Raw genomic sequence first — 27,776 nt, 5'->3', positions numbered from 1 at the left:
AGTGGGTTGTAGGTCTTGGGCCTTAATTTGGGCTATGGACATTCCTCTGGCCACCCCCTAAAGGGATCTCCCGGAGTTTGGCCTTATGTGCATGCACAGCCCAGAGATTCTGATCTGCACTCACATTTCAGACCTGGTTGTCACACAAATGCACTAAGAATCCACAGAACAAAAACAGGAGTTATTTACCCTGGCCAAGATGGGAAGAGAACAGAAATGTCACTTTTATTCACAGGAGCCCCTCAGTAGAACATCAATTGAGCGTGCACGAATATAATAATCCTGCCCTTACCTGTCATACCAATCGCGGCAGTCTCCATACGGGTACTTGGCAAGGTAGGCAGCAAAGAAGAAGCAGCTCTGAGTCGACTGGCACCAGGCACACTGGCTCGAGTTGGACAGGCAGTCATCACAGGATCTGCGCCTGAAAATACAGAATAAATGAAACTGATTACCAAGCCTCCCTCTGCAGAACTGCTAAGGGCCATCCAAAAAGCAGTAAAGTCCTTGGGCATCTAAACAGATTTAGTCCATGTCCAAACAAATGGGAGAACATGTTAATGTAATAATAGCAATAGGGAGGAATATGTTTCTTAACTTTAACTCCTTTTCTCAACCATTGGTATCTTTCATAGATTTTGCATGCTTTGAATATTCCCCGCTGACTGGCTGGGAAATCCTCTCACATTTGATTATAGCTTATAATAGAGCTTTTAAGCTCACTTTAAAAGCCCATCCATGTCCTTTTTGGGTGCATTCTGCCCCAGCCAATGGGATGTCGAGTGACAAGCCCCACCCAGGAGGCCATCTTCAGATTCTAACCCCAGAGAGATGAGAGTTGGCGCAACGTAGACCTTGCTCCCTTAGGGGTGGTAATTGGGCGCATGTGAATCCATGAAAGATACCAATGCTGGACAACAGGAGTTACAAGTAAGCAACATACTCCTTCTCCAGCATTGGATTTTTCATGGATTCACATGCTTTGAATAGATTGCACAGCAGTTATTTTCTAAGAGGAGGTGAAAAGGGAGAAGGCATACCTTAATTAAATAAGCGCTGTAGGATAGCTCTTTAACACTTGCTAAAGCCTCTCCTTGTCCCTCCATGCACATGCAGTAATGCTTGACGCGGAAGTGCAGAACTGCCCAGGTTGCCATGCGGGATATGTCCAACTGGGGGACACCTGCCCATAGCAGTGCCGAAGATCCCACTGACCTAGAGGAAGGAGCATGAACGGGTCCTTGTAGTGGTCGATTGGCATGGGTGTGTGTCATCGAAGTTGCGGTGGAAACCCATCTGGCAATACCTTGCATTGAAATGAGCCGAAAGCCACAAATAGCTGAGACATACGTCAAAGGTTCTATGTTCTGTCTACGTAGAGCTTCAGGACCCTTTGAAGGTCTAGTGAATGTAGAGCTTGTTCAGTTTGTGTGGACGGATGTGCGAAGAAAACCAGTAGGGTAACTTCAGTCTGCAGATGAAAGTTGGACAACACCTCAGGAACGAACGTCTGGTTTGTTTTTAAGATGAGCTTGTTCTTTTCGAACCGCAGATATGGAGTTTTAACAGATAGTGCATGTATTTCTGACACCCATCTGAAAGTGATTGTTACTAGAAAGGCAGTCTTCCAGGACACAAACTTTATGTCTGTAGTCGCCATAGGTTCGAACAGAGGTTTCATTAGGGCTGACAGCACTGTGTTTAAGCTCCACTGAGTTGGCACTTTCTTTTGAGGGGGTTAGGTGCAGAATAGGCCTCTCATGAAGTGTTTCACAATGTGGGGACCGAAAAAGGGAGCTTTCCTTTGCTTTCTGGTGTGTCTAGAAATGCAGCCATATGTACTTAAATGGACGAGTGAGATAAATCAACAGTTGCCCATTTTAATAGCTATGGTAGGATTTGGAGAGGTTCCAGACCAAACTGATCCAATTGATGTTGAAAACTCCAAATGCAAAACCGATTACACTGGTATACATATAACCAGTTCGTGGACTCTGCCTTGGCTGCCTTTGGGGTGTTTCTGCATTCCTTTTTGAGTGTTTCTTGTCTGAACTTGTTGAAGTCAGGAGCCAGGCTTTTAAGTTGAGCACCCCTGAGTTGTGGGGTTGCACCTGCTGGTTGCACATGGTCAGCATGTAGGGGTCTTGACCCAGAGGGATTGGATGGTCCTGGGACAGGTAAACACGCTCTGAGAACCAGTTTCGCCCATGTATGTGCTACGAGAATGGCTGTGCACTTGTATTTGCTGGACCCTGCGTATGACTGGCATTCAAGAGAACCCATAGGTGAAGTTTCCTTCCCATGACATTGTGAAGGTGTCACCTGACGATCGATGGTGCAGATACCTATTCCCGAACAGCAGGCCTTTTGTGGCAAACAAATCGATGGTCTGTGTTCCCCACTTGGTCAAGATTTGTAAGAGCTTCTTGTTTGCCAATTGCCATTCATGTGACTGGTCTCTGGCTCTGCTCAGTTGATCGGCAGTTTTGTTTTCCTTCACCGGAAGTTGAAATGCTTGTAGTTGCATGTTGTTTTCAATGGCTCAGTGCCACATCTGTTGTGCTTCTCTGTAGAGTACCTTTGACCTTGTGCCTCCCTGTTTTCACACATAATACATTGTGGTTGTGTTGTCCGTGAACACTCGTACCACTTTGTCTTTGAGCACTGACTGAAATGAGTGAAGGGCGTGTGCTACTGCCTTCAGCTCCAGTATGTTGATGCAGAGTCTCAGCCGGGGATCAGAGGCCCTTTACTGATAACTGGGTTGCGTGCACGGCCATCCCGTTAGTGAGGCATCCGTGATCAGGGTTTCTTGAAAGGGCGGATCCCTGAATGGGAATTCATTGGTGATGCAATATGGCGTGAGCCACCACTGCAAGCCTGATGTGAGTGACTTTGTTACTGTCACCTTGTCGTTCCATGTTCCTGTTCGCTGGGACCACCGATCCACTAGGAATTCTTGCAGCGGTCTCATTTGTAACCTGATTGCTGTATTAGGGGAATGCAGGACGACATGGTGCCTAGGAGTTGTATTATGGTTCTGACTGTGATCCGGGCGCTTGGGTAGAATTTCATGATTAGACAGGGTATTGATGTTGCCCTCTATACCGAGGGACGTACACGGCCCTCGCTGGTGTTGGACTGTGCCCTTAGGAACACAAGCGTGTTCGATGGCTTGAAGTAGGATTTGCTTGAATTTATTGTGAAGCCAAGGCGTAAGAGGTTGTCGGACACCTGGCAGACTGCTATTTACGCTGCTTGGTGTGATGGTGCAAGTACGAAGGAATCGTCGGGATAGGGATCCACATGATATTCTTTTTTCCTGAACAATGCGGCTAGTGGGGCTAGGCATGTTGTGAATGTTCTCAGGGCTGAGCGAAGACCAAATGGGAGGTCATTGAATTGATAGTGATTTGTTCGCACAATGACTCTTGGGAACTTTCTGCGGCCTTTGCAAATGGGAAAGTATGCCTCTTTGAGATCTAGTGACGCTAGGAGGTCACCTTCCCTTATCCACTTAATGACATCTGCAAAGGTGACAATTTTGAACTTTTACTTGACATATTTGTTCAGACTGCTTAGGTCCAGAATTGGTCCCAAAGGGACATCTGTTGTTTTTTTTTTACCACAAAGTATCTGGAGTAGGTGCCCTTGCCCCTCTGATGTTTTGGGACTTTTTCGATTGTGTTTTTTCATAAGCAGTTTTTCGACTTTGCCCATTAAGATGTTTAAGTGTGGTTAGTGTTGAAATATTGGGGGCTCCTTGGAATTTTATGATGCGTCCTCTTTGTATGATGTCTAACACCCACTTGTCTGGGTTTACTTTTGCCACTGCTCTAGATGGTACTGCAAGTTGCCCCCCACTTGCTGCAGTTGGACAGTGGGTGTACCTGAACAATGGAAATCAGGCTTGCTTTTGCAGCCTGCCCCTGGAGGCAGATGTCGTTTGTCACAGTCTTGCAGCTTGCGTGTAGCCTTTTTGTTTGTATGGGTACGCCTGGCAATACCCTTGGTAGCATTTCTGTGAATATGAGGCTGCCCTCTCGTACACCTTTCCACCTCGATTTGTCACTGTGGAACGACCGGAGGACCTCTGGAAGGAGAGAAAAGTGGGTCTGACCGTCAGTGTGGTGAGCAATCTCGCTGTATCTGTGTCCGTTTTAATTGCTTTCAGGGCATCATCAATTTTGGGGCTAAATAGTTGGTCTCCCTCGAAAGGCATGTCCAGTACCTTTGATTGAACATCTGCTCTGAAATCAGTTCATTTTAACCATGACTGTCTCCATAGTACGACACCATTACTGATTTGTTTAAAACCTGCTTCAGCAATGTCAATTGCGATGTTGATCACATGGTTGGAGTTGTCTTCTTCTCTTAGGATGTCCAGGTCTTGCTTTCTCTTATCTTCTGGAAAGTACTATAATAGCAGCCCCATCCCGTTCCACATCTCGCATTCGTAGCTGGAGATTTTTGCCAGTGAGTTAGCCGCTTTTAATGTTGTGGCGCCTGTGGCCAGAACTTTCTTGGCAAATGCGGCTTGTTTCCTGCTGTTGTCAGGTGGTACTGCACATTTCTGGCCTTGCGCGTTCGATTTTCTGCATGCTGCTGCCGATACCACAGAGTCAGGTGTTGGCTGGGATGTAAGGCATTTCGGGGCTACCTCATGTTCCTTACATTTTCTTCTCCAAGCAGCCTTTTAATGCTGGTTCCGAGAAGGGTTTTCTCATGAGTAGCAACACTCCTTCCCAAACATGGTCTAGAATTGGAGTCGACATTAGCGCCTTCCTACGCTTGTGCATTAAATCGAAAAGGAAACAATCCTTTTTCTGCTCAGATGGTGTTAGGTAAGATTTTCATATCAATGATCAATCTTCCTGACCGGTCAACCCTAGAACATTTTGCTTTGACTAGGTAACTATTTTACTTTGTCCCTAGGTGAAGGTGAATCATTTTCCCCTCTCACCCAGTCTTTTACTCTTTTTATGGGTGACCTTTTTGGGTCTCTCCATAGTGTATGGTTGAAGTTATAGTTTGCTACAACTTTTGGGCTTAGGCTGGGTTGCCTCTTTGGGCTCCCCTGTTAATTGCTCTTTGATGTACTTGGGTCAACTACAGTTACATTCCCTTTACATTTTATATAGTGAGCCAGCACACCCCACCTTATGTGGAGAGCTGGGGGGAATACAATGTATCCTCTTTCTTACTTACCTGGTAACATTTTGTTACAATTACAAGTTTTATATGAATGGCTGGTGGCAGCGGTTTTATTTTTATGACTTTTAGTCTTCATTACTCACAGGCTGTTAATTCAGCCTCGGTAACGCACAGAAAGGCCCCCATGTTTCCAAAATGGTGCGCTCCTTTTTTCGCCATTTCTTGTGTGCTTGCTGTTTCTGAGGTCTTCCCCTGCCATTCTAAGCTGGAAGACCTCTGTGGCTATTTTGTCTTTGAAGGGAATCCTGTGGATTCCCCAACCAGGCTCCAGAGTTTCTGGAAAGGCAGGAAGCGAGGGAGGAGTCCAAAACTCTGCAGTCCTTTGCCTTCCACCTTGCCCAAAAGGGAAAAACTCCCAGTGGGGGGCTGGCTGTCCTGATTGGACAGCCACACTGCCCCTTTCTGTAAAATGTGGCCAGTGCAGCAGCAGTAGGAACGAAGAGCACACGCAGGTGACTGGTGAAAGGCCCGCCTCACAGGTTGCCAATGGAGTGGCCCACAACAGGGCCCATGCTGAAAACTCAGCAGCCCCCCTTCTTTTTTTTATTTTTTATTTTTTGTTTGTTTTTGGTTAGAAAAACCTTTACAAAATTTTGATTTATATTTCTCACATATTAAACACAAATTACATATACAAGTCGTAAAACACATTTAGAACAAATATAAAATGTACCATTTTATCATTTCATTTCATTATCCATTTGCAAGACATATATTGGTACAATGAATTTTTAAAATATATTCTATTTAGAATGTATTACAAAAAATATTAAAAGATTAAAGTCATACATCTTTGTTAGTTCCTTATTTCTTTGTTTTCAAATCCCATGAGTTCCATTTCTATGATTTGTAAGAAATTACCCAGTGCTAGAATTAATGGGTAATGAACACCGTTCATAAGCCTTTCCCATAGAGATGTGGTGCAGTCTGTAAACTCAATATTAACAAATTTAGCCAGATAAAACGGTTGTGGATCTTTAAAATAACCTCATTCCAGTACTAAATGTTTTAGGGTTTCATAAGATTCCTTACATGCCGGAAATCTGCATTGCATGGTTTGCGTATGCAGTGCTTTTCCTGCCCAATGCTGACACTGTTCCTTTGTATGGAATTGATTTAATTTAAAACTTATGTACAGCCTCCTAATTATCGGACAACTAAATTGATTAACATAAGAATTACATGGAATTCTTTTCTGCAGAAATTTAGCATATTCGGAATATGTAGAGAAACATAATTTGCTCGATTGTTTGAATCCAATCATCCTCAAATCGTTTTTTCTTAACAAAGGCAGGACAAAGACACAAATCATCAGGGGTGACGTTAAGTCTATCTAATATCACATTCATTCGAGTTTGAAAGGTCTTAATCGTGCCTATTGAATTGGTTTCCATCGCATATAGCAAATCTTGATATAAGCAGTTTCTGGGCGGGTTTAATATTTTCGCATAGTTTGATAGTAGACGCCATGCCACCCTGCATGATAAAGAAATCAAGTTTAGCTCAAATCTAATCATGCAGTTTGGGATAGACATTGTGAAATTTAGTACATTTTTAAGTATTCGTCCTTGTACGATATCTAGGTACTCTGATAGATCAAAAGGACACACATCAAGACTGTAAATCAAAACCGGTTGAACCTTCATTATTAAGAAATCACGCATAGGATTTAAGGAGAATTGACAGTATCTTTTGTAGATGATCTTCATTTGACTTTTTAATGAACGGACTTTATTATTCAATCTTTCTTTCCAGATCTTAAGCGAAGAACTACTGCTTAGTTGGTAACCAAGGTAGCAAAATTCAGATTGTATTTGTATAGCAAGGTTACCCATTTGCCACCTAAATGATTTTAATTTCCTACCAGCATGTAATATCAAAATATTTGTTTTATTAACATTTGGTACCAAATTTAGATCCAGAGCATATTTCTCAAAAGCAAATAATTTCACTTGAAGGGCAGTTGGCGTGGTGTCCATTTTAAGTAGATCATCGGCAAATGCCAACCAATGTAATCTTATTGCTCCTAACCGGATACATCCCCAGCTCCTTCCAAATACTGTCTAAATCGCAGATATAAAGATTAAAGAGCATAGCTGCCAAATTACAGCCTTGTTTTAAACCGATCTGGGTTCTAATGGCCTCTGTGACAGCACCATCACTAGATAGTTTTACTTTATATGCAGTATTGGTATACAGCATTATTAACCAATATATCAATTCGGATGGAAAGCCTAGATGTAATAATTTAGACCATAATATGTTCCTTATAACACAATCAGTCAGTCAAACAAGTTTATTCGGTTGTATAAAGCAACCATTAAACGACAAGTATAACACAATCAAATGCACAAGATAGATCAATGCTTGCTATGTAGCTCGGATATGCCCCTTTCTTTTTTGTGCTCTGAATAATATGGGACATCATTGTGGCGTTCAACATAGTACCCATTGACTTCCTAAAGCCTATCTGTGGTTTCGCTAGAATATTATTGGTGATAATGAACTTTTCCAAATCATGCAAAAGGAGGCTCGCAAAAATCTTTGAACAAGTGTTAATAAGCGATATCGGTCTATAATTTTGTGGTTTAGAAGCATTACCTTTCTTGTATATTGGTACAATTATTGACGTGCCCCATTGTTCTGGTATGTTACCAGTTTTGAGTATCACATCAAATTTTATTTTCAATATCGCTGCCCATACAATCAGATCAGCTTTGTACCTGCACGAGGGTATACCATCAGGGCCCGGGGCATTTGAATGAGATAATTTATCAATTGCCCATCTGATGTCTATTTCAGACCATTTCAATGGATCCCATTTCGTAAAGGAATTTAGTACAGGTACTTTATATTTAAATCTCGATGGCATAGCAAATTTCTCTGATATGTACGCGGCCCATATATTAGCTGGAATTATATTCACATTGGTCACAACCTTAGAGCAACCGGGATTACGCATAATCGACCAAATGTACCTAGAATCATGTTTACATAATTTGTGTACAATTTCACAATTAAGATTGTGCAATTGAGTTTTTTTCAGAATTCTTATTTCATTTTTATACTTTAGTAGAATGCGATTTTTTACATGTTTGATCTGATCATGGTTATATACAAGTTTCCTAACAGTGTGCAATTCTTTATTTTTTTTTCCGTTTTAGAAGCTGTATGGCATGATTGAACATATTTATATGGTGTGAATTCTTCAAAGTTGATTTGCCTTCAACAGATTGTATAATATTAATTATTCCGACTGTTTCCTCTTCTTTAACGAACACTGATGCACCAGAATCCCAATCAAGGGATATTCTAATAAACTCCTTACTGATTTTCGCTGCTATTCGTTTGCATAACACCAAGGTCCATCTCACAGCGAATTTAGGTTGATTAGTTTCATATAATGGCAGCAAATCATTAATTCTATGGCAAAAACATGAGTGTGCATTACATTTAATTGAATGGGAGCATGATCGCTTAATTTAATTTGATGAATCAACACTGGTGTAACTAGATGTATCAGCTCATTTGATATTGCAAAATAATCTATCTTGGAGGTATAAATACCACGATTCCATGTATGATCGGGGCCATCAACTTGACAGTTTACAAATGATATCTCCCAAGTATCAAAGTAGTCAATCCATTTCACCCCCCTGTTCCTAGCTTCCAACTTCCCCTGGTTAACATTACAATTCATAATCGTCTTATTCAAGCAACATAAGGAGTAAGAGTCACCTGCTATAATAATCTTAGGTATAGGTGCCATATCATGAATGTGTTCCAAACATGAATATAAATCATCTAACATATCATCTAAGGGTACTTTCAATGGATTCCAACAAAGAGATAACAGATAAAAGGTATCTTGTACATCAATGCCCAAGTCTGTTTTTATTGCCACCAATTGGGAGGAAAGGTGAATTTCAGCTATTTTACATTTCAACCTATTACTGATTGCAATTGCAATTCCTCCCATTGGGTGACCCAGAGAGCCCCTAATCGCATAACTGCAAATCGTACAATAGTCATCAAGAATCAGATCAAAAGTACACATTGTTTCCTGTAAATATATGATATAGGGTTTATCGTCACTAGAGAAAGAAGAAAGCCAACTTTGAAGGGCATGGTAGCCGCATGAGTTCCATGATATTAAAATTAAATTAGTTTGCTTTTTTTGCTAGGCTGAAGATGAAGAATTTTTAAAAGAAGAAATGGAACGCATTAACGGTTCAATCCATGCTAGATTTTAATTGCCAGCAGTCATGGCAATAATCTGGGATATACAAGTTTGCTACACGGACAATGCAGATGGTTCAGGTGGAATCACTTGTGGTATAGAAGAACAAGTTACTTCTTACCTTGTAACGTTCTTTCGACGGGATGTTCCTCCGACGTATTCCTCATCTTAGATATATCCTTCCAGCTCTGCTGGCCTCGGAAATTTTTTTCTAGAGGGCGCTGCGCGTCGACGTCCCTCGAGTCGATGTCCCTCGACAGCCGCCGTATCGACGCTCGACGGCATCCTGCCTATAAAGGCAGCGCGCAGCGTCCGTTGCTCAGTTCCGTTTTGTAGCCCACAGTATTACTGTCTGGACTAGACTAATCACCCTGAAGGAGCATAAGCTGCAACAACAAGGGAAGTAGAACTGCGGGGATGGATGGGAGGGTCGATGAGGAATACGTCGGAGGAACATCCCGTCGAAAGAATGTTACAAGGTAAGAAGTAACTTGTTCTTCGAAGGGATTGTGTCCTCCGACGTATTCCTCATCTTAGATAGGCTCCCATAGCAGTATTCTATATTCGGAGGAGGGAGTACTGACTTCACGCTGTCTTCTATTGATGAATAGAATGCAGTACAGCCCTTCCAAACCTAGTCTCTTGACTGGAGGAGGAATCCAGATTGTAAAAACGTGTAAAGGTATGGACAGACGACCATGTAGCGGCCGCACATATGTCTTTAACCGGCACGCCTCTTTTGAGGGCCGATGAAGCTGCAATACCTCTGGTCGAATGAGCCCTAAGGTTTTGAGGGGGCTCTTTCCCTGCCAGTTTATAACATTCCAGAATGGCTAGAATGATCCATCTGGAAATAGTCTGCTTAGTTATTGGTAACCCCAGCTTGTGACCTGCGTAACCTACAAACAGCTGGTCTGCATGTCTTATCCTGGCTAGTCTACTAATGTAAAAACTTAAAGCCCTCCTAGGGCCTAGTCTGTGTAACCTCTCTTCCTCTTTCCCCGGGTGAGGAGGAGAATAGAAAGATGGTAGGGTAATCTTCTGAGTGATATGGAATTCAGAAACCACCTTTGGGAGGAAATTAGGCTTCACTTGCAGGACAACTTTGTCTTTGTGAAAGATTGTATGGGGGGGTTTACAAGAAAGAGCTTGTATTTTGCTCACCCTTCTAGCAGATGTAAGTGCTATTAATAAAACAGTTTTAAGGGTAAGGAATCTTAACGAACAAGAATGGAGAGGTTCGAAAGGTGTACCCATCAGGAAGGTTAGTACTAAGTTTAAATCCCATAGGGGAACTTGGAATGGTCTTGGGGGATAAACATTGGTTAACCCCTTTAGAAACTGTATTACCAAGGGTAATTTGAAATAGGATGGTTCTTCCGCAGTACGCTTAAAGATGGATAGCGCTGCGAGATAGCCCTTAATGGTGCCAACTTGAAGGCCTGAATTTGCCAAATATAGTAGGAAGGACAAAACCATTGGTGTACCACATGAAAATGGGTCGATATTCTGTTCTCTACACCAGCTGCAAAATCTGTTCCAACGGCAGCGGTATAAAGACTTTGTTGCTGGCCTCCTTGCCGAAAGCAACACCTCCATAACGTCATCAGGGAGGTCCCAATCCTTGTACCTCAGCCGTTCAGAAGCCAAGCGTGAAGGTTGAGGGTTTTGATGTCTGGATGGAGAACCTGACCTCCCTTCTGTGAGAGTAGGTTCTCTCTGAGAGGAAGTCGAATTGGAGGGCAGATGGACAAGTCTAGAAGGTCCGGGTACCACGTTCTCCTGGCCCAATCCGGGGCAATTAGGATCATGGTTCGCCAGAATCTTCTCAACCTCCTGATCATTTGAGGAATGACAGGGACCGGTGGGAACTCGTACAGAAGCGGAAACTCCCAGTCCACTATGAACGCATCTCCCTGAGCTCCTCTCGGAGGAAATTCCCTTGAGCAGAACAGGTCGCGTTTCCTGTTTAGGCTGGTGGCGAACAGATCTACCTGAGGGGTTCCCCAAAGGGCGAAGATCTCTTGAAGGACTTCCTGAGCTAGCTCCCACTCGTGGGAGACTGTTCTGCCTGCTCAGAGCGTCCGCTGTCAAGTTCTTCTCTCCGGCTAGGTGAACTGCCGATAGAGAGATTCCTTCTTGGATTGCCCAAAACCAGAGCTGCATCGCCTCTCTGCACAGGGGTAGTGATCCTACGCCTCCTCTTTTGTTGAAGTAATGCATGGCCACCGTGTTGTCCGTCATTATCAGGACGTTCTTCCCTTGTACAGCTGGCAGGAAAGCCTTCAACGCAAGTCTGATGGCTCTCAGCTCTAACAGGTTGATGTGTAGTCTGGACTCCGATGGAGACCAACGACCGCTGATGGTCAAGTCGTTGGCGTGGGCTCCCCATCCCAGGAGTGAGGCATCCGTTCTCCTTTCAGAATGTTCTCCTGACAGGCCCACCACTGAAGGTCTCGAGCCACCCTGCCGGGAACCTGAAGAAGATCTGTCATTCTCCCTGAGAATTGTGACCACTGAGTCCTCAGTGCCCACTGGAGGGATCTCATTCTCAGGCGAGCCTCTGGCACAAGGAAAATGCAGGATGCCATGAGGCCTAGCAACCTCAAAAAGTCGAAGGCTGGGAGACATTGGGCATGCTGGAACTTGGTAACCATCTGCAGAATATCTTGAGCCCTCACCTCTGGTGGCGAGGCTTTTCCCAGGGAAGTATCCAGGATCGCTCCTATGAACTGGAGTCTCTGCGATGGTATCATTTGTGACTTCTTTAAATTGAGGGAGAAGCCCAGTCTGTGAAGGAAATGGCACACGTGATTTAGCTGGATCTGAGCTTGCTCCGGAGAAACAGCCCTGATCAGCCAATCGTCCAGGTAGGGGTAGACGTGAATCCCTTCCCTCCTTAGACTTGCAGCCACTACCGACATTAACTTGGTGAAGACCCTCGGGGCGGAGGTCAGCCCAAATGGCAGTACTCGAAATTGATAGTGAGAGTTGCCAATTGCGAACCTCAGGTATTTCCTGTGTTTGAGATGGATAGGCACTTGGAAATAAGCGTCCTGAAGGTCCAGAGATACCAACCAGTCCTGAAACTGAAGGGAGGAGGATCTGAGAAAGAGTGACCATCTTGAATTTGTCTTTTCTGAGGAATCTGTTCAATTCTCGCAAGTCCAAGATGGGTCTCAGTCCTCCGTCTTTCTTCGGAATGAGAAAGTAAGGGGAGTACCAGCCCTTGTCCCTCTCCGCTACAGGTACCGGTTCTATGGCACCTTTCTCTAGCAGGTCCAAAATTTCCTGCAAGAGGAGCGGCTCTGGAGCTTTCTGAGAGCTGATCCCCGGTGGATGACTCTGAGGTATACGTAGGAAAGGCAGGCAGTAACCTTGGGCGACTGTTTCCAATGCCCAAGCATCTGACGTGATAGCCTGCCATACCGTCAGATGTTGAGTCAACCTGCCTCCTACAGGTGTCCTGTGAGGGGAGTCCTCAGAGTGGTTTTGGGGCGGCTGATGCAGATGCCGATGGTAAAGAGGCACCTGCTGTTGCTGCGGCTTTAGAATATCTACCCCGTCCACCTCGGGTAGTTCTTCTTTGACCCCTTTGCGCCGGTCGTCCTCTATCTCTTCCGAATACGGAGTAGAAGCGAAAGGACTTGCCCCTCACAGAGGTTCCTGTGGGACGAAAAGGAGTCTGACGGATTGCAGCTCCTAGGGATTTTGCTGCAGCTTTTGAAGTTTGCAGTTTCTCTAAACCGTCATCCGCCTTTTTCCCGAACAAAGAAGAGCCATCGAATGGCATGTTCAAGAGCCTGGCTTGCACATCTGGGGCAAAACCCGACTTTCTCAACCAAGCGAATCTCCTGGTTGATGTACTTGCCGCCATTGCTCTGCTGATACTGTCAGCCGAATCAATGCCCGTCTGGAGGGATTCGCACATAGCGTCTTTACCGTCCTGTATAATATTCAGGAACCCATCCCTTTCTTCTCCCTCCGGGATGCAGTCAGCCGCTGTAGAAGCACACTCCCAAAGTGTATGGCTGAACCTAGCAAGGGTGCAAGTAGCATTAACAGACTTTAACGCCATGCTACATGCTGAAAAGACTTTCTTTGCCATAGCATCATATTTTTTATCGTCCCTGTCCTGTGGGACTGTAGGATAAGCCGTCTTGACATCGGTAGAGGATGCTGCTTGTACCACCAGACTTTCTGGGGATGGATGTTTAGACAAAAACTCTGGGTCTGTGGAAGATACCCTGTACTTTGCCGACAGTTTTTTATTTACTGCTGGTATTACATCTGGGGTTTCCCAGTTTGTCATGATCTTTCTCTGAAGAGCTTTATGAAAGGGCACCACAGGATCCTCTTGTGGGCCTTTGTCAAGAATATCCGTGAGGTCATCTTGCTGGAAAGATTGTGAAGGTGCAGACCACCCCATGAACTCTGTAATCCTGGCCATTAAGGCTCTGTAGGGGGTTTCAGCATGCTCCCCCGGGTCTGGCTTAGCAAAATCCACCTCAGGGGAAGTGTCTAACCCACTTGCCTCATGTAAAGAATCATGAAGATCCTTTAATCTGCGCTCTTCAGAGGAAAATTCCTCTCTAACTGGGGTTACAGGTCCCTGTAACTCAAATGTGTCTTGTTCAGACAAATCACCCTCTTCTAAAATTGAGGATATAGTTCTCAATTGTTCTGAACTCATAAAGGGAGCAAATCCCATTTACAAGGCAGAGGGTGCCGAACTTGTCATTATTGGCCTCGAAAACGTCGATGTCGTCGACGCCGAAGGCTTCGAGCGTGGCGTCGAAAACAGAGGTGGAGGCCTCAAGGACCTCGACAGAATTGGAATTCTACTCGACAAAATCGACGCCATCGACGTCGAGGGCCTGGGGATAGTCACTGGATGTGTGGTCACCGTGACTTTTCTTGGCGTCGATGTCGAGGCCGACGTCGAGTCGACAGACCCGTGTCTCGAAGGTCCCCTCGACAACGGCGCCGAAGACATCGACCTCGACGGGACCTTCGTCGACGGCGTCGACGGAACCTTCGAGGAAGGTTTGGAGGTCATAGTCCTGCTCGAGGGTTCGAAACGCGCTCGAGAGGTTTCTTTCGCCGGGTACTGCGACTCGTGGCGTTTTTGATCTTCGGGTCTTTCGACCAGAGCATCGCTCTCGGCAGTCTTCGAGGGGGTCGAGGCCGCTTTCTCGAAGACGCTCATCATATTCTTTCGGAATCCCTCCCATTCAGCCCGGGAACTATGTTTCGTGGGGCAAGGGATTCTTTTTGGCGAAACAGAGGAAGACGGGGAAGGGGATCTTCGACGCCTCCTCTTCGAGTGCTTCGATCTCGATGAGTGATTGACCCACTCCGAGACCTGGAGCGCGAATGGTGACGAGGAGACGAATGTCTCGACTTCGTCGACGAAGAAGAAGCTTCAAAAGTCTTACCTTTCTCCAGCTTCCCCCTACGCTCCTTCAGGGCCTTAGCTGTCATGGACATACAGTCGTCGCATTCCGAACAATGGTGTTCAGCTCCCAAGACAATTTCTGTGAGGATCGGTCAACGACATCTTTTTCCCACAATCTCGACATTTTTTGAAGCCGGATCGAGGAGTTGTCGGTTCCGACGAGGAAGCCATCGAGTATGGATCGAATAACTCGAGGTAAATAGGATTAATCTGACTAAGAACTGAGCAACGGTATTCCGAGGCACTGAGTAAGCGCGGAAAAACGGAACTGAGCAACGGACGCTGCGCGTGGCCTTTATTGGCAGGATGACGTCGAGCGTCGATACGGCGGCTGTCGAGGGACATCGACTCGAGGGTCGTCGACGCGCAGCGCCCTCTAGAAAAAAATTTCCGAGGCCAGCAGAGCTGGAAGGATATATCTAAGATGAGGAATACGTCGGAGGACACAATCCCTTCGAAATGTGTTTATGCAAAAACTCTTGAGCATTGGATTCACAATTAAAAGTGTGCAGGCTATAACCCACGTTCTTCAATTCAGTTCTATAACGCCAAATCTCAATACCATAGAGTTACCAACATATCCCAACATTCTATAATTATTCTCTAGTGGCAAAGCTATTTGTTCAAAGTCGGTGCTACTTAACATACACAATGATGGTATCTTTGCTAGTATCTCTAAAAGATAAGTTCGATTAATCCGTTTACCCTTTAAAACTTCAGGCTCTCCCTCCAATCCTATAATATTTAACTCTTCCCTAATTGATGTGTCCTGTTTTAACATTTGTTCGCCAGAAAACTGGTTACAAACTGCCAATCTTAAGTTAGGGTTTACTGCTTCATGTGAGGCTAAGGTTCCTGGGGCAAGATTCTGATTTTTATGAACGGTAGTCTGAGTAGTGATCTGATCGCAAGGACCTGACCCTAACTGATGTTGATTCGTTGAGCTTGACACCAGATATTTTGATTCTGATAAATTAAATTCTCTTGCTAGTTCGTTTGAAGATAGAGCACCACTTTTAACTGCAGAATTTAAAGTTTGTATCATACCAGCAAGTGATAATTTTTCTGGGCACTCAACTTCGGTTTGCTCATTACACCAAAGGTCAGGTGGTGTCGGTGCTGGCAGTACAGGTCCAAACTTAAAATTAGAATCAACAGCGTACATACACTCATCACTCCTTACTTGAGTTTGTTCAATACTCTTCGTACAAAGAAATTGTGTTACTGGCATTATGGGACCTAATTCATGACTTAACTTCTTAGCAATAATTCCCTCATCTCTCCTCGTCTCATGATCAGTCCTATAAACCGTTGTAGTAGGTAGTATATCTTTTTTTTGCAGCCATACTAAGATCTATGTACTTTCCTGGACCACAAGTACTTGCGTAATTATTTCTCATAATAGGATGTGTTGATCTTAAAGTAGGTAGATGAGAACTACACACATCAGCATATGATGGAACAGTAGAAGATTCCAAAGTTTTGGGTATCAATGAAGTAGTTATAGTAATTTTCTCTTCTTTACTTTCTAGGTTAGTCGTTTTATTCCCTGCCTTACTCATAGATTTTACACCCTTTAAAGGAAAATAATTCCCCAATTGTTTATGGGTTTTAATAAGTTCTACATTAGACACGATAGAGTCCCCTTCCCTAATCTCAATTCCGGGTAACATTGTTTTAGATTTGTTTTTAGATACCATTTCAGGTATTCCCAGATTAGTCAATTGGGTGGTCCCATCGGCCATTTCAGTAGGTTTTTTGGTATTATTTTTATCTATTTTTGTTACATTTATTTTCGGGGATAATGGATGTACAAGTATTGGTTGACTTTCTTCCGACAGTTGTTCTACATCTATAATGTCTTCGTCTTGATGGACGAGTATTACATGCTTCATTCCCAAATCGATCTTAGAATCTTCAATATTTAACTGGTCTTGTGATTTAAGAACTTGTTTCTCTTTTCTACGTTTGTCGGCTCGTTTCTTTGCCTTCAAATGTATTTTTTTCATGCGTCTTGAAAGGAATAAAGATTTATCACTTTTAGCCTTATTCTCCTCTTCAACCTTCTGCTCTTCAATAATTTTTACAATATCAGAGGGACTGTCTGGAAATACAGGCAGAATGCCAAAATGAGGAGAAGAACAAGTTACTTTCTTACCTGGTAACGTTCTTTCGATGGGATGGTCCGACGACGTATTTCATATGTATGACATGTAATCACCACAGCTGTGCTGCTTCAGAAACTTTTTTCGGCGTCTGCGTCCTGCGTCGATAACGTTGATGCGCCGTCGTCGAGGACCTCCTCCGACGTCTGATGTCATCCGATGTGATAAGTAGGACCACGACGCCCGTAGCCTCAGTTGTAGTTTTTTCCCCCAGAACGTGTGACATTAGTCAACTGCCAGTCAGACACAAAGCCTTGTGGAACGTAAGCTGCAATCGCAAAAGAAATTCTGCAGCGGGGAAGGCAGGGCGGGAGCGATATGGAATACGTCGTCGGACCATCCCATCGAAAGAACGTTACCAGGTAAAAAAGTAACTTGTTCTTCGAGGGGATTGGGTCCTCCGACGTATTCCATATCTATGACAGACTCCCAAAGCAGTACCAGAGCAAGGAGGAGGGAAAGAATTTAGAATCAAAATTTAGAATAGCCAATCAAATAGCAGAGCAAAGGACCGCCTTGCCAAAGGCCAGATCCTATCCTCGGATGGAATCGAGGGAATAGTGACGTACAAACGTATGTACCGAAGCCCGGGTGGCTGCATCACAGATGTTGCGAATAGGAACACCCCTCTGCAGGGCAGTAGATGCAGCCACACCCCTGGTAGAATGGGCCCGCAAGCCAGCCGGTGGGTCCTTACCCGCCAAGCGGTAACACTCCGAGATGGCTAAAATAATCCAGAGAGACAAAGTCTGTTTCGTCACAGCTTGCCCCAAACGCTTTCCAGCGTAACCAATAAAGAGTTGATCATCCACTCTGACCCGGGACATGCGTGAAACATAAAAGCTTAAAGCTCTCCTAGGATCAAGCCTATGGAGCCGCTCCTCTTCCTTACCAGTATGCGGAGGAGGATAGAATGCCGGAAGAACAACCTTCTGGGCCAAGTGAAATTCCGTCACTACCTTCGGAAGAAAAGAAGGACGAACTCTAAGGACAACCCTGTCCTTGTGAAATACAGTGAAGGGTGGCTTAACTGAAAGTGCCTGTAACTCACTCACTCTGCGAGCGGAAGTAACTGCAACTAAAAACACAGTTTTCAGAGTTAACAGCCTCAAAGGGCAAGAATGTAACGGCTCAAACGGAGCACCCATATGAAACTTAAGAACAAGGTTTAAATCCCAACCGGGCACCAGGAAAGGTGACGGAGGGAACACATTAGTGAGCCCTTTCAGAAACTGTGAAATTAAAGGGATTTTAAAGTAAGAACACTCTTCAGACGAACGCTTAAAGATGGACAGCGCCGCCAGGTAACCTTTAACGGTACCCACTTGCAAGCCCCTGTGGGCCAAAGAAAGTAAAAAGGACAGAACCATGGGGATGTCACATGCAAAAGGATCCGCATTCTGAACTCTGCACCAGTCGCAGAACTTACGGGAACGGTACAGAGACTTTGTTGCTGGACTTCGGGCCGAAAGCAACACCTCCATCACGTCTTCAGGGAGGTCCCAATCCTTATACCTCAACCTTTTAGAAGCCAAGCGTGAAGGTTGAGGAACCTGACCCCCCTCCCGTGAGAGCAGATCGTCTCGGTAGGGAAGACGACGTGGAGGGCAGATGGACAAGTCGAGTAGGTCCGGGTACCACGTCCTCCGAGCCCACGCCGGAGCAATGAGGATCATCCGGGAACCGAACTTCCGTAACCTCCGCAACATTTGGGGGATGACGGGGACTGGAGGAAACGTGTACAGCAGCGGGAATGACCACTCCACCACAAACGCGTCTCCTAAGGCTCCTTTTGGAGGAAATTCCCGCGAGCAAAACCTTTCGCACTTCCGGTTGACACTGGAGGCGAAGAGATCCACTTGAGGGGTCCCCCAAAGGGCAAAGATCTCCAGGAGAATCTCCTGAGCCAACTCCCACTCGTGAGAGTTCACGCTATGCCTGCTCATAGCGTCCGCCGTCACGTTTTTGTCTCCGGGCAGATGAACTGCCGAGATCGAAACTTCCTGCTGGATGGCCCAGAACTCGAGCTGCATCGCCTCCCTGCACAGAGGATGTGACCCGCCCCCACTTTTTGTTGAGGTAGTGCATGGCCACTGTGTTGTCCGTCAGGATCAGGACACTCTTCCCTCGCAGAGTCGGCAGAAAAGCCTTCAGGGCTAGCCTGACGGCCCTCAGCTCCATCAGATTGATATGGAGTCTGGACTCCGACGGAGACCAACGACCGCTGACTGTCAGCCCGTTGGCATGAGCTCCCCATGCCGTGAGGGATGCATCCGTCACGATCGTCACCTCCGGCCAGGGAAGCCAAAATGGAGCCCCCTTCATCGGCTCACCACAGAAGGTCCTGGGCGACCGAGGGCGGCACCTGAACTGGGTCCGACATCCTGCCGGAGGACTGCGACCATTGCGTCTTGAGCGCCCACTGCAAAGATCTCATCCGCAGGCGAGCCTCTGGCACCAGAAGAATGCAGGATGCCATGAGGCCGAGCAACCTCAAGAACTCGAACGCTGGGAGCGTCCGGGCATGCTGAAACTTGTGCACCATCTGCTGAATGTGAAGAGCCCTCACCTGGGGTGGAAAACACTGCCCCAGGGAAGTGTTGAGCACTGCTCCGATGTACTGGAGCCGCTGTGTTGGCGTCAAATGGGACTTCTTTAAATTGAGGGAGAAGCCCAGCCTGTGAAGGGAGTGGCAGGTGACGGACAGATGATCCAGGACCTGCTCGGGAGAGCTCCCCCTGATCAACCAATCGTCCAGGTAGGGGTAGACGTGAATCCCCCCTTGCCTGAGATGCGCTTCCACCACCACCATGAGCTTGGTGAAAACCCTCGGGGCGGAGGTCAATCCGAACGGCAGGACCCGAAACAAAGTGCGAGTGGCCAACCGCGAACCTCAGGTACTTCTTGTGCTTGGGATGGATCGGCACATGGAAGTAAGCATCCTTGAGGTCGAGTGACACCAACCAGTCCTGAAGCTGAAGGGCCTGGAGGACTTGAGAGAGAGTAACCATCTTGAACTTGTCCTTCCTGAGGAGTTTGTTCAAACCGCGCAAGTCCATGATGGGTCTCAATCCCCCGTCTTTCTTCGAAATCAAAAAATAAGGGGAATACCATCCCTTGTTCCTCTCCGCTACAGGCACCAGTTCTATGGCGCCTTTCTCCAGCAGGGCTTGAATTTCCTGCGCAAGGAGCGGATCCGGACTCTGCAAAGAGAGGTTCCCCGGTGGATTGTCGCAAGGCCTGTGCCGAAAGGGAAGACAGTAGCCGTGGGTTATGATCTCCAAAACCCACACATCTGAAGTAATGGCTTGCCACTCTACAAGATGCTGCGCCAGCCTTCCCCCAACCGGCGAACCATGGGACATGGCCTCATGACTGAGTGGGAGCGGCTGCGGCGTTACCTGAGGGCAAAGAGGCAACTGCCCGAGCGGCCTTGGCACCACGGGTACCCTGTCGTCCACCTCTGGTACCCCTGCGTTGGCCTCTTTGACAGCCAGCTCCTCTCGCTTTACTGAAGGACGAGTAATAGCGAAAGGAACCACCCCTCCACTGCTGTCCCCTAGGACGAAAAGGCGGAGGTTGGCGAACTGCAGCGCCCAACGACTTCGCTGCAGCTTTTGAGGTCTGCAACCTCTCAAGGCTCTCGTCAGCCTTGCTGCCAAAAAGGTGTTCACTGTCAAAGGGCATGTTGAGGAGCCGGGACTGCACATCAGGAGCAAACCCCGACTTCCGCAACCACGCAAACCTGCTTATCACGGTGCTCGCCGCCATGGACCTACTGACGCATTCAGCTGAGTCCAAACCCGACTGAACGGACTCACACATGGCATCCTTACCAACCTGGACCATAGCAAGGAAACCATCCCGTTCGTCCCCTTCGGGAATATGTTCAGCTGCTAACGCAACACAGTTCCACAGAGTGTGTGTGAAACGAGACAAGGCACAAATGGAGTTGGCCGCCTGAAGCGCCATGCCACCAGAAGAAAACACTTTCTACGCCCAGCCATCAAAACGTTTATTGTCCCTATCGGGAGGGATGGTAGGGTACGACGCCTGCTTTGCCGGGGCCGTGGCCGCCTGCACCACCAAACTCTCCGGAGTGGGGTGCCTGGTCAAGTAGCAGGGGTCGCTACTGGCTGGACGGTATTTTCGCAACAAGGATCTGCCCACCGCCGGGAGACTCTCCGGAGCAGTCCAAGCCGCCACCACCCTTCTCTGTAAAGCCATATGGAATGGCAGTACCGGGTCAGTTGGGGGACCAACATCAAGGATGTCCATCAGATCATCCTGCACAAACTCCCCTGGGGGAGCAGACCATCCCAAGTACTCAGAAACCCTAGCCATAAGGCGCCGGTACGAGGAATCGGCATGAGAGCCAGGCTCAGGCCTACAAAACTCCACCTCCGGAGAGGTGTCCAGTCCACTGGCATCATGCAGTGACTGCCTCAAATCGTCAAACTGACTATGGCCCGAGACAATTTAATCTGGAACCTGACTAGGAACCAGGCCATCAGAATCCTCATCCGCCTCTGAAATATATTCCAGGTGGCGAAAAGAAGGCACCTGAGAGTGCTTGCTCTTAACCAGAGCCTTCCTAGGGGGTTCCCCCGTGCCACGGGGTACCTCCGACACGAAAGGTGTCGATGGCGTCGAGCGAATCGGCGCTGACGTCGAGAGAACAGGCATCGGCGCCGAGAGGATCGGCGTCGACGAAATCGGCGTCGATGTCAGATGCAGGACCGCCAGCATCGGCGGCGTCGACACAGCCCTCGAAGCCGGAGCCCCGAGCGTGTCCCTCGACGACCTGAGCGTCGATGACTTCCTCGGAGCCTCGAGAAAGCCTGTCGACGCCCTCGACGCCTCAGACGGCGATGTCTTCCTCGAAGACCTCACAGGTGCACATGGTCTCGAACGCGTCGAGGACCGGGATCTGGAACGGGTACGTCGAGAACGAGTCTCCTTGTCCGAACGGGACCTCTCCCGTGACTCGTGCCGACCACTCTTGCGAGCGGTGTCTCTCGACCTCTCACGACCGACCCAACTCGGGGGCGCGGACGGCTTAGTACCCTGCGACTCAAGAATCGCCAGCATTTTCTTCCCGAAGGAAGCCCATTCCTCCGGCGTCGCACGGCTGGTGGGGTAAGCGACGTGCCGGGCAGAGTCCTCCGAAGAGGACCTGGAAGACGACCGGTGTCGGTGCTTCCGAGAATGCCTCGAAGAGGCTGAGGAGTAGCGAAACCGATTCCTAGAAGGAGACCCACGAGACTTCAGACGATGACGCGGAGAGTCACCCCTCGAATCATCCGTCGAAAGCCCCGCAGACTTCGACTTCCAGGGCTTGGACACCCGACCTACCGACAACTTCTTCTTACGTTCGCGTAAGGCTTTGGACGTGAGCGACTGGCAGTCGATACAGTCATCCGTGTCGTGGGCCTCCCCGAGGCACCAGAGGCAGGCGTCGTGCGAGTCCGTCACCGACATCTTGGACCCACACTCCCCGCACTTCTTGAAACCCGGACGTGGGGTCGAAGACGAAGTAGAAGACATCTTCACACGAAGGATTTTCACAAAACGAACAGGTTTGAAGAACCGAGAAGAACAGGACTCCAAAGAGTCGAGGCGTTAACCGGGATTCACAAAGCAACACGTTCGCGGAAAAAACGGAACTGAGGCTACGGGCATCGTGCGTCCTACTTATCACATCGGATGACGGAGGAGGTCCTCGACGACGGCGCATCGACACAGGCGCCGAAAAAAGTTTCCAAAGCAGCACAGCTGTGGTGATTACATGTCATAGATATGGAATACGTCGGAGGACCCAATCCCCTTGAAGAAGGCTTTATGTCAATTGTAGATTTTATTTCTCTGATGTCCTGCTGCATGGAAACAATGTCAGTCCCTAAATTTCCCAAGATGTTGGCCAAGTCAATAGGTAGAGAACATAATTTATCCTCCTTAATTCCTCGTAGATCCAAATTCTCATTAGAAGGATGGCATTGAGTTTGCTTATGTTGTGATGCCGTCTTTTCTATAATGCCAAAGGATTTATGGTAACTGACAGCACATGGACAGATCAACGGGACAAATGTCTCTTTAGTTAACATAAAGCCTTTAAGGCGATTGAGTTTCACAAGTATCTCATTAGAAGTTGACTTCATTGCACGCAATTCAATGTGTGTGTAAGATCGTGGCCTTTATCTAAAAGGTCAAGAATTCTTATAATTACCGGAAATGAGTATGGACTAGGTGATGGAGGAATATGCGGCAGATCGTTCCCCGCCTGTGATTTTTTATCTTGACCAGAAAAAGATAGTTGAATGGGGTCAGGCGAAAGATTATTGGTTTGATCAGTAGATAATCGTGCCGGGAAGGTAGGACTGATGGTGTGATCGCGTAGTAACTTTTTGTCTATTAGTGGAGCTAACGTATCTATGGATTCCTTAATACGTTTATTCAATTCATAAATTGGGCCTATATCATTACCCAAAGTGCCAATAGTACAATCATCATCCGCAAAAGAACTCTGCATTGCCTCATTTAAGCTACTTGAGGCTGAACAATTTTTCTTTGCGGGAATATTGCTAATACCAGCCTTGATACACAAGTTTTTAATTCCCGCAAATTTTGCATCAGTGGATGGCTCAGCATAACTGTTTATCAACATTAAAAGATGGTAATGGCCCTCGAGATATTAAATGTACCTCCAAAGAGGTACAAGGGTCACTATTTAATACTGGTAATGGATATGCAGTGTTGCCACTGCATATCAAAGCATCCACATTAAAATGATGCACTTTAGCCATGTCTGTCAAACGGCCACCGCGCAGGCCAGCTGCCATTATTCAGTTCTTTGTAAATAATAATGCGTACAAGATAGTGTAGTTAAGAAATTAATGAATCAAATCAAGTACCCACTTACCCACCAACCTAGCAATGAAGCAGCCGGACCACTTCAACAGTCACTAGCGGTACACATACACAATGAATTTCCGTAGTTGCCCTCTTCCAGTTGGTACGTGGCTACAGGCAAAAGTAGGCCGAGGGGGGAGGGTGGTGCACAGCAATAGGGATTGAGCCCCTCAGAACTAGTGGAAGGGAAATGCTCCTTTCTATTTACACTGGGCTTTTCTCCACCGGGCTTAACGCCGCAAGGGTGGCTCGCGGCACAATAAGAATTCCAAAAGGTCACGTGATCAGTCACGTGACGTTGCTCTGCTCCACCTCCTCCAGGAAGCAGCTACCTCTTAGCAAGAGCTGCGTTCAGCTCGCAGTGCTAAAAAGGCAAGTATAGGCAAGAAAAGGTTCCTTCAGCAAAACAAGCCTTCTGTCCACAGTTATTCCCCCTTCTAATGAGCTTCCACCCTGTCAGGTGCGAGCTACACCAGCCTCGTGGAAAACTCACCAACAAAAACGCTCCCCCACAGCAGACCACGGCCCACTCATGCAGACACTCGAGGATATATCCGGATGCCGGCAGGGCTCCAGGGCCCCAATGACAACTCCACAACCCGTGCGGCCCAGCTGATAAAAAAAATGGCCCAGGTCCCCACCAAGGTTCACGGTGCTAAAATAGTAATGGGATCGGCCTAAGCCTCCGTGATCGGGGCACCAGCGCAGTACAGTGAAGCAGCGGCAACATGCGGGCAGGGGGTTCCAAGTGATATGAGCGCAGCTAAGATGCAGTGTAATCCGACCTCAACATCTCACGGCAGAGGTCCAACATAATAGATTCAGGGGAACGGGTAGCACAGCCGGACTTGCCTTTGCCCATGTATTTTATATTCGGCCCTCGAGGTGAGCAGAGCTCACTCGCTAAGATGTTTCCTCTCCAGCCACCAGAGTCCACACTCCAGCAACTCCTCCAGGCCAGGGGACGTACCTCGGCATGCCATGAGACCCTCACCGGCCCAGTGCTGTTCAGTTACCACAGCACCTCGCCACCTCCCGAATTCTACTGCTCACAGCGGTGTCCGCTTCCACTGCGGGAACCTCCCCGCTCCGATGCCCCATCCAGGCAAGTGGTTTCAGTGTGTGTCGCAGCAGGCTGCCACTCCCCGGGACACTGGCCTCTCGTTCCCTCCTCTGCCGCAGCACCATCCACACAGCAGGCCCTCCCTCTTCAGGATGTTCGATCACATTACTTAGTGTTTTTTATGCTTAGCGTGCTCATAAAATCTCAATTAATAATTGTATTTGTATATACTTACTGACTAACTTGGATTATTGCTGTTCTTTGTGGACTCATTGCAACCCTAGACCTATTTCAAACTTTCCTGAGACAAAGCCTTTACTGTTCATCCACACTACCTTGATTGGGTTTTGGCTAACCCCCTTCCCCCGGGCTGATTTTCGTAGTCCATCTTAACAAAACTTCCAGTCCAGATGTTGGGTAAAAGGAGGACGCCTGTCCTGCAGCCATTCCAGAAATCATTGTTGGGGCCAAGACCTCTACGAAGAAGTGCAGCCGATGATGACCCGAGGATGATCTATGACCTATGAATCAGGGAAATGCAGGATGACATCCCTAACAGCGATTTGAAGTTGCAGACTTCTGTGACCTTCATCGCCATACGTCGGCAGACGTTTCCTAATATGGTTTCCACCCTCTAATACGAACGGAACGCCTCCTTGGTGTGCCGCACCACCAGCTCTTGAGTAGGGGACCAGACGAGCCAGTCGTCTAGGTATGGGTAGATGTGAATGCCCTTGAGGCGCAGGTGGGCTGCCACCGGTGTTAGGCACTTTGTGAATACACTCTGCGCTGATTTTAGCCCAAAAGGAAGTGCCTTGAATTGGTAATGACATCCCAAGAACACAAAGCGTAGGAACTTCCTGTGTTTTGGATCTATGGGGACGTGAACATAGGCATCCTCCAGGACTAGTGTTGCCAGGAAGTCCCATTTTTCCAGTTGGTTGAGCACTTGTTGCAATGTGATGATCCTGCACTTTAGAGACTTGGAGTATATGTTGAGGTGCTGTAGGTTGAGGATTGGATTCCATCCTCCTGACTTCTTTCGGACTAGAAAGTATCTGTAGTATTTTCTGGAGCCTAGGCAGAGTGGGGCGATGGGTTCTATTGCCCCCTTGCCTAACATTGCCTGTACCTCCTGCAGCATTTGTTTTATGTGCAGCTCCTTTCTTGGTACTGGAGGAATGAGCGCACACTTGTGTTTGAATTCCAGAGTGTGCACTTGGCGTACTATGTCCAGCACCCATTCGTCTGTGGTTATCTTTTCCCAATCCTCAACGATTTGGGCTAAGCGCTTCCACCCCCCCACCCCGCGACTGCGTTGCGAAAGTGGAGGTCCGGGCCCACTGGGTTGGTAGTAGGTGGTCATTGGGTAGCATTTAGATGGTCTGAACTTTCCTTGGGATGAACGAAAAGACGAAGTTCACCGCTGCTGTAGGGTCCCTAGGAACCTAGCGGTCTCCTTGTCTGTTTTGATTGCCTGCAATGTATCATCCACTGCATTCACAAACAGGTTGTCCCAGTCGAAAGGAATATCGACGACCTTTGCCTGTATGTCAGACTTGAAATCAGTGGTCTTGAGCCATCCTCGTCTTCCCAGGGCCACTCCATTATCCATTTGCCAGAAACCTGAGTCTGCCACATCAAGGGCCACAGAGATGGAGTGGTCGGATTCCACCTCTCCCTCTAGAAACAGGGCTAGGGCCTCCGTCTTCTTGTCCTCGATGAGGAAATCAAGGATGTGGCCCAGTTTGTACCAGAGCTCCCCATCATAACGAGCTAATATCGCCAGGGCGTTCACAGCCTTGGCTGTGGAGGCGGCTGTGTATATAATGCGTTTGCCCATGTCGTCCAGTTTCTAAGCACTTGGGTGCAGCATCTGGAAGCCTGTATTCTTTCTATAGCCTATCCAGTCAGGGTGGAGCCGAGTTTGGGACCTTCATAAGGGCTATGCCTTCTTCCCATATGTTGTCCAGGAATGGAATTGACGTTACAGTCTTTCTGGATGAGGCTCTCACCTCATAAGATTTCCTTCTTCTTTTCTTCGGGTACCAAATTGAACAAGGTAGATGCCCTTGTCAACATGGAGTGGAAGAAGCCAAACTCGTCTGGAGGGGACGCCTTGGGGTGTCCTCTGTGTTCAGCTGAGTGTCATCAGCTGTTATGAAGTTGTCAAATTCATCCCTAACATCCGTACCTGTATCCTCAGCCGCTGTGTCGTCAAGGGCGGGTCTTCCACCAAGGGTGGTGTTGCCTGTCTAGGTCCATGGCTGCGGGCGAGGTCCATGCCTTGGTCTTGGAGGACTGTACTCCGTTGTGGGTCCCACTTGAGCCAGCTTAGGAGGCATGCACTGTTGTCTTTTGAATACAAGAGTGTGTAAAGCAGTGAGAATGTCTAGGGACAAATCTCTAGAGCCTGATGGTGTTGCTGTCGAAGGCCCAGGGTCCTCTGATGACCTCACAGGACTAGAACACTCCCTCAAGTGTTGAACTCTGGGGTCTTCCTCCTCTGAAACACAGCCTTCCTGCAATTCCTCTTCAGAACTGTGCATCACACTGACTGGATCTTCCATTCTCCTAACAGGCTCCTTTTGATGAGAAATTGCTTCCTTTATTGACTGCGTAGTCGTAGTTGTCATTGAGCAGCCCGCAGTCGTGGTCGTAGTCATAGTAGTTGGCCAGAAGAAGGACGATTCTTGTAGAGGATTTCGTTGTCGCCAATGTTGTGGA

General features: G+C 47.3%; 1 protein-coding gene across 1 annotated transcript in view; it reads right to left on the bottom strand.

The window, feature by feature from the left end:
- MEGF8 (multiple EGF like domains 8) overlaps positions 1-27,776 on the bottom strand; it is a 1,665,761-nt gene that overhangs the window by 960,711 nt on the left and 677,274 nt on the right. Inside the window, exon 19 of the mRNA XM_069640964.1 lies at positions 293-424. Within this exon, the coding sequence (XP_069497065.1) occupies positions 293-424 (132 nt within the window). The remainder of the gene's footprint in view (positions 1-292; positions 425-27,776) is intronic.

The sequence above is a fragment of the Ambystoma mexicanum genome, chromosome 1q (assembly GCF_040938575.1).
Source record: "Ambystoma mexicanum isolate Mex_15411 chromosome 1q, UKY_AmexF1_1, whole genome shotgun sequence".
NCBI lineage: Eukaryota > Metazoa > Chordata > Amphibia > Caudata > Ambystomatidae > Ambystoma > Ambystoma mexicanum.
This window is presented reverse-complemented; position numbering and strand designations above follow the sequence as displayed.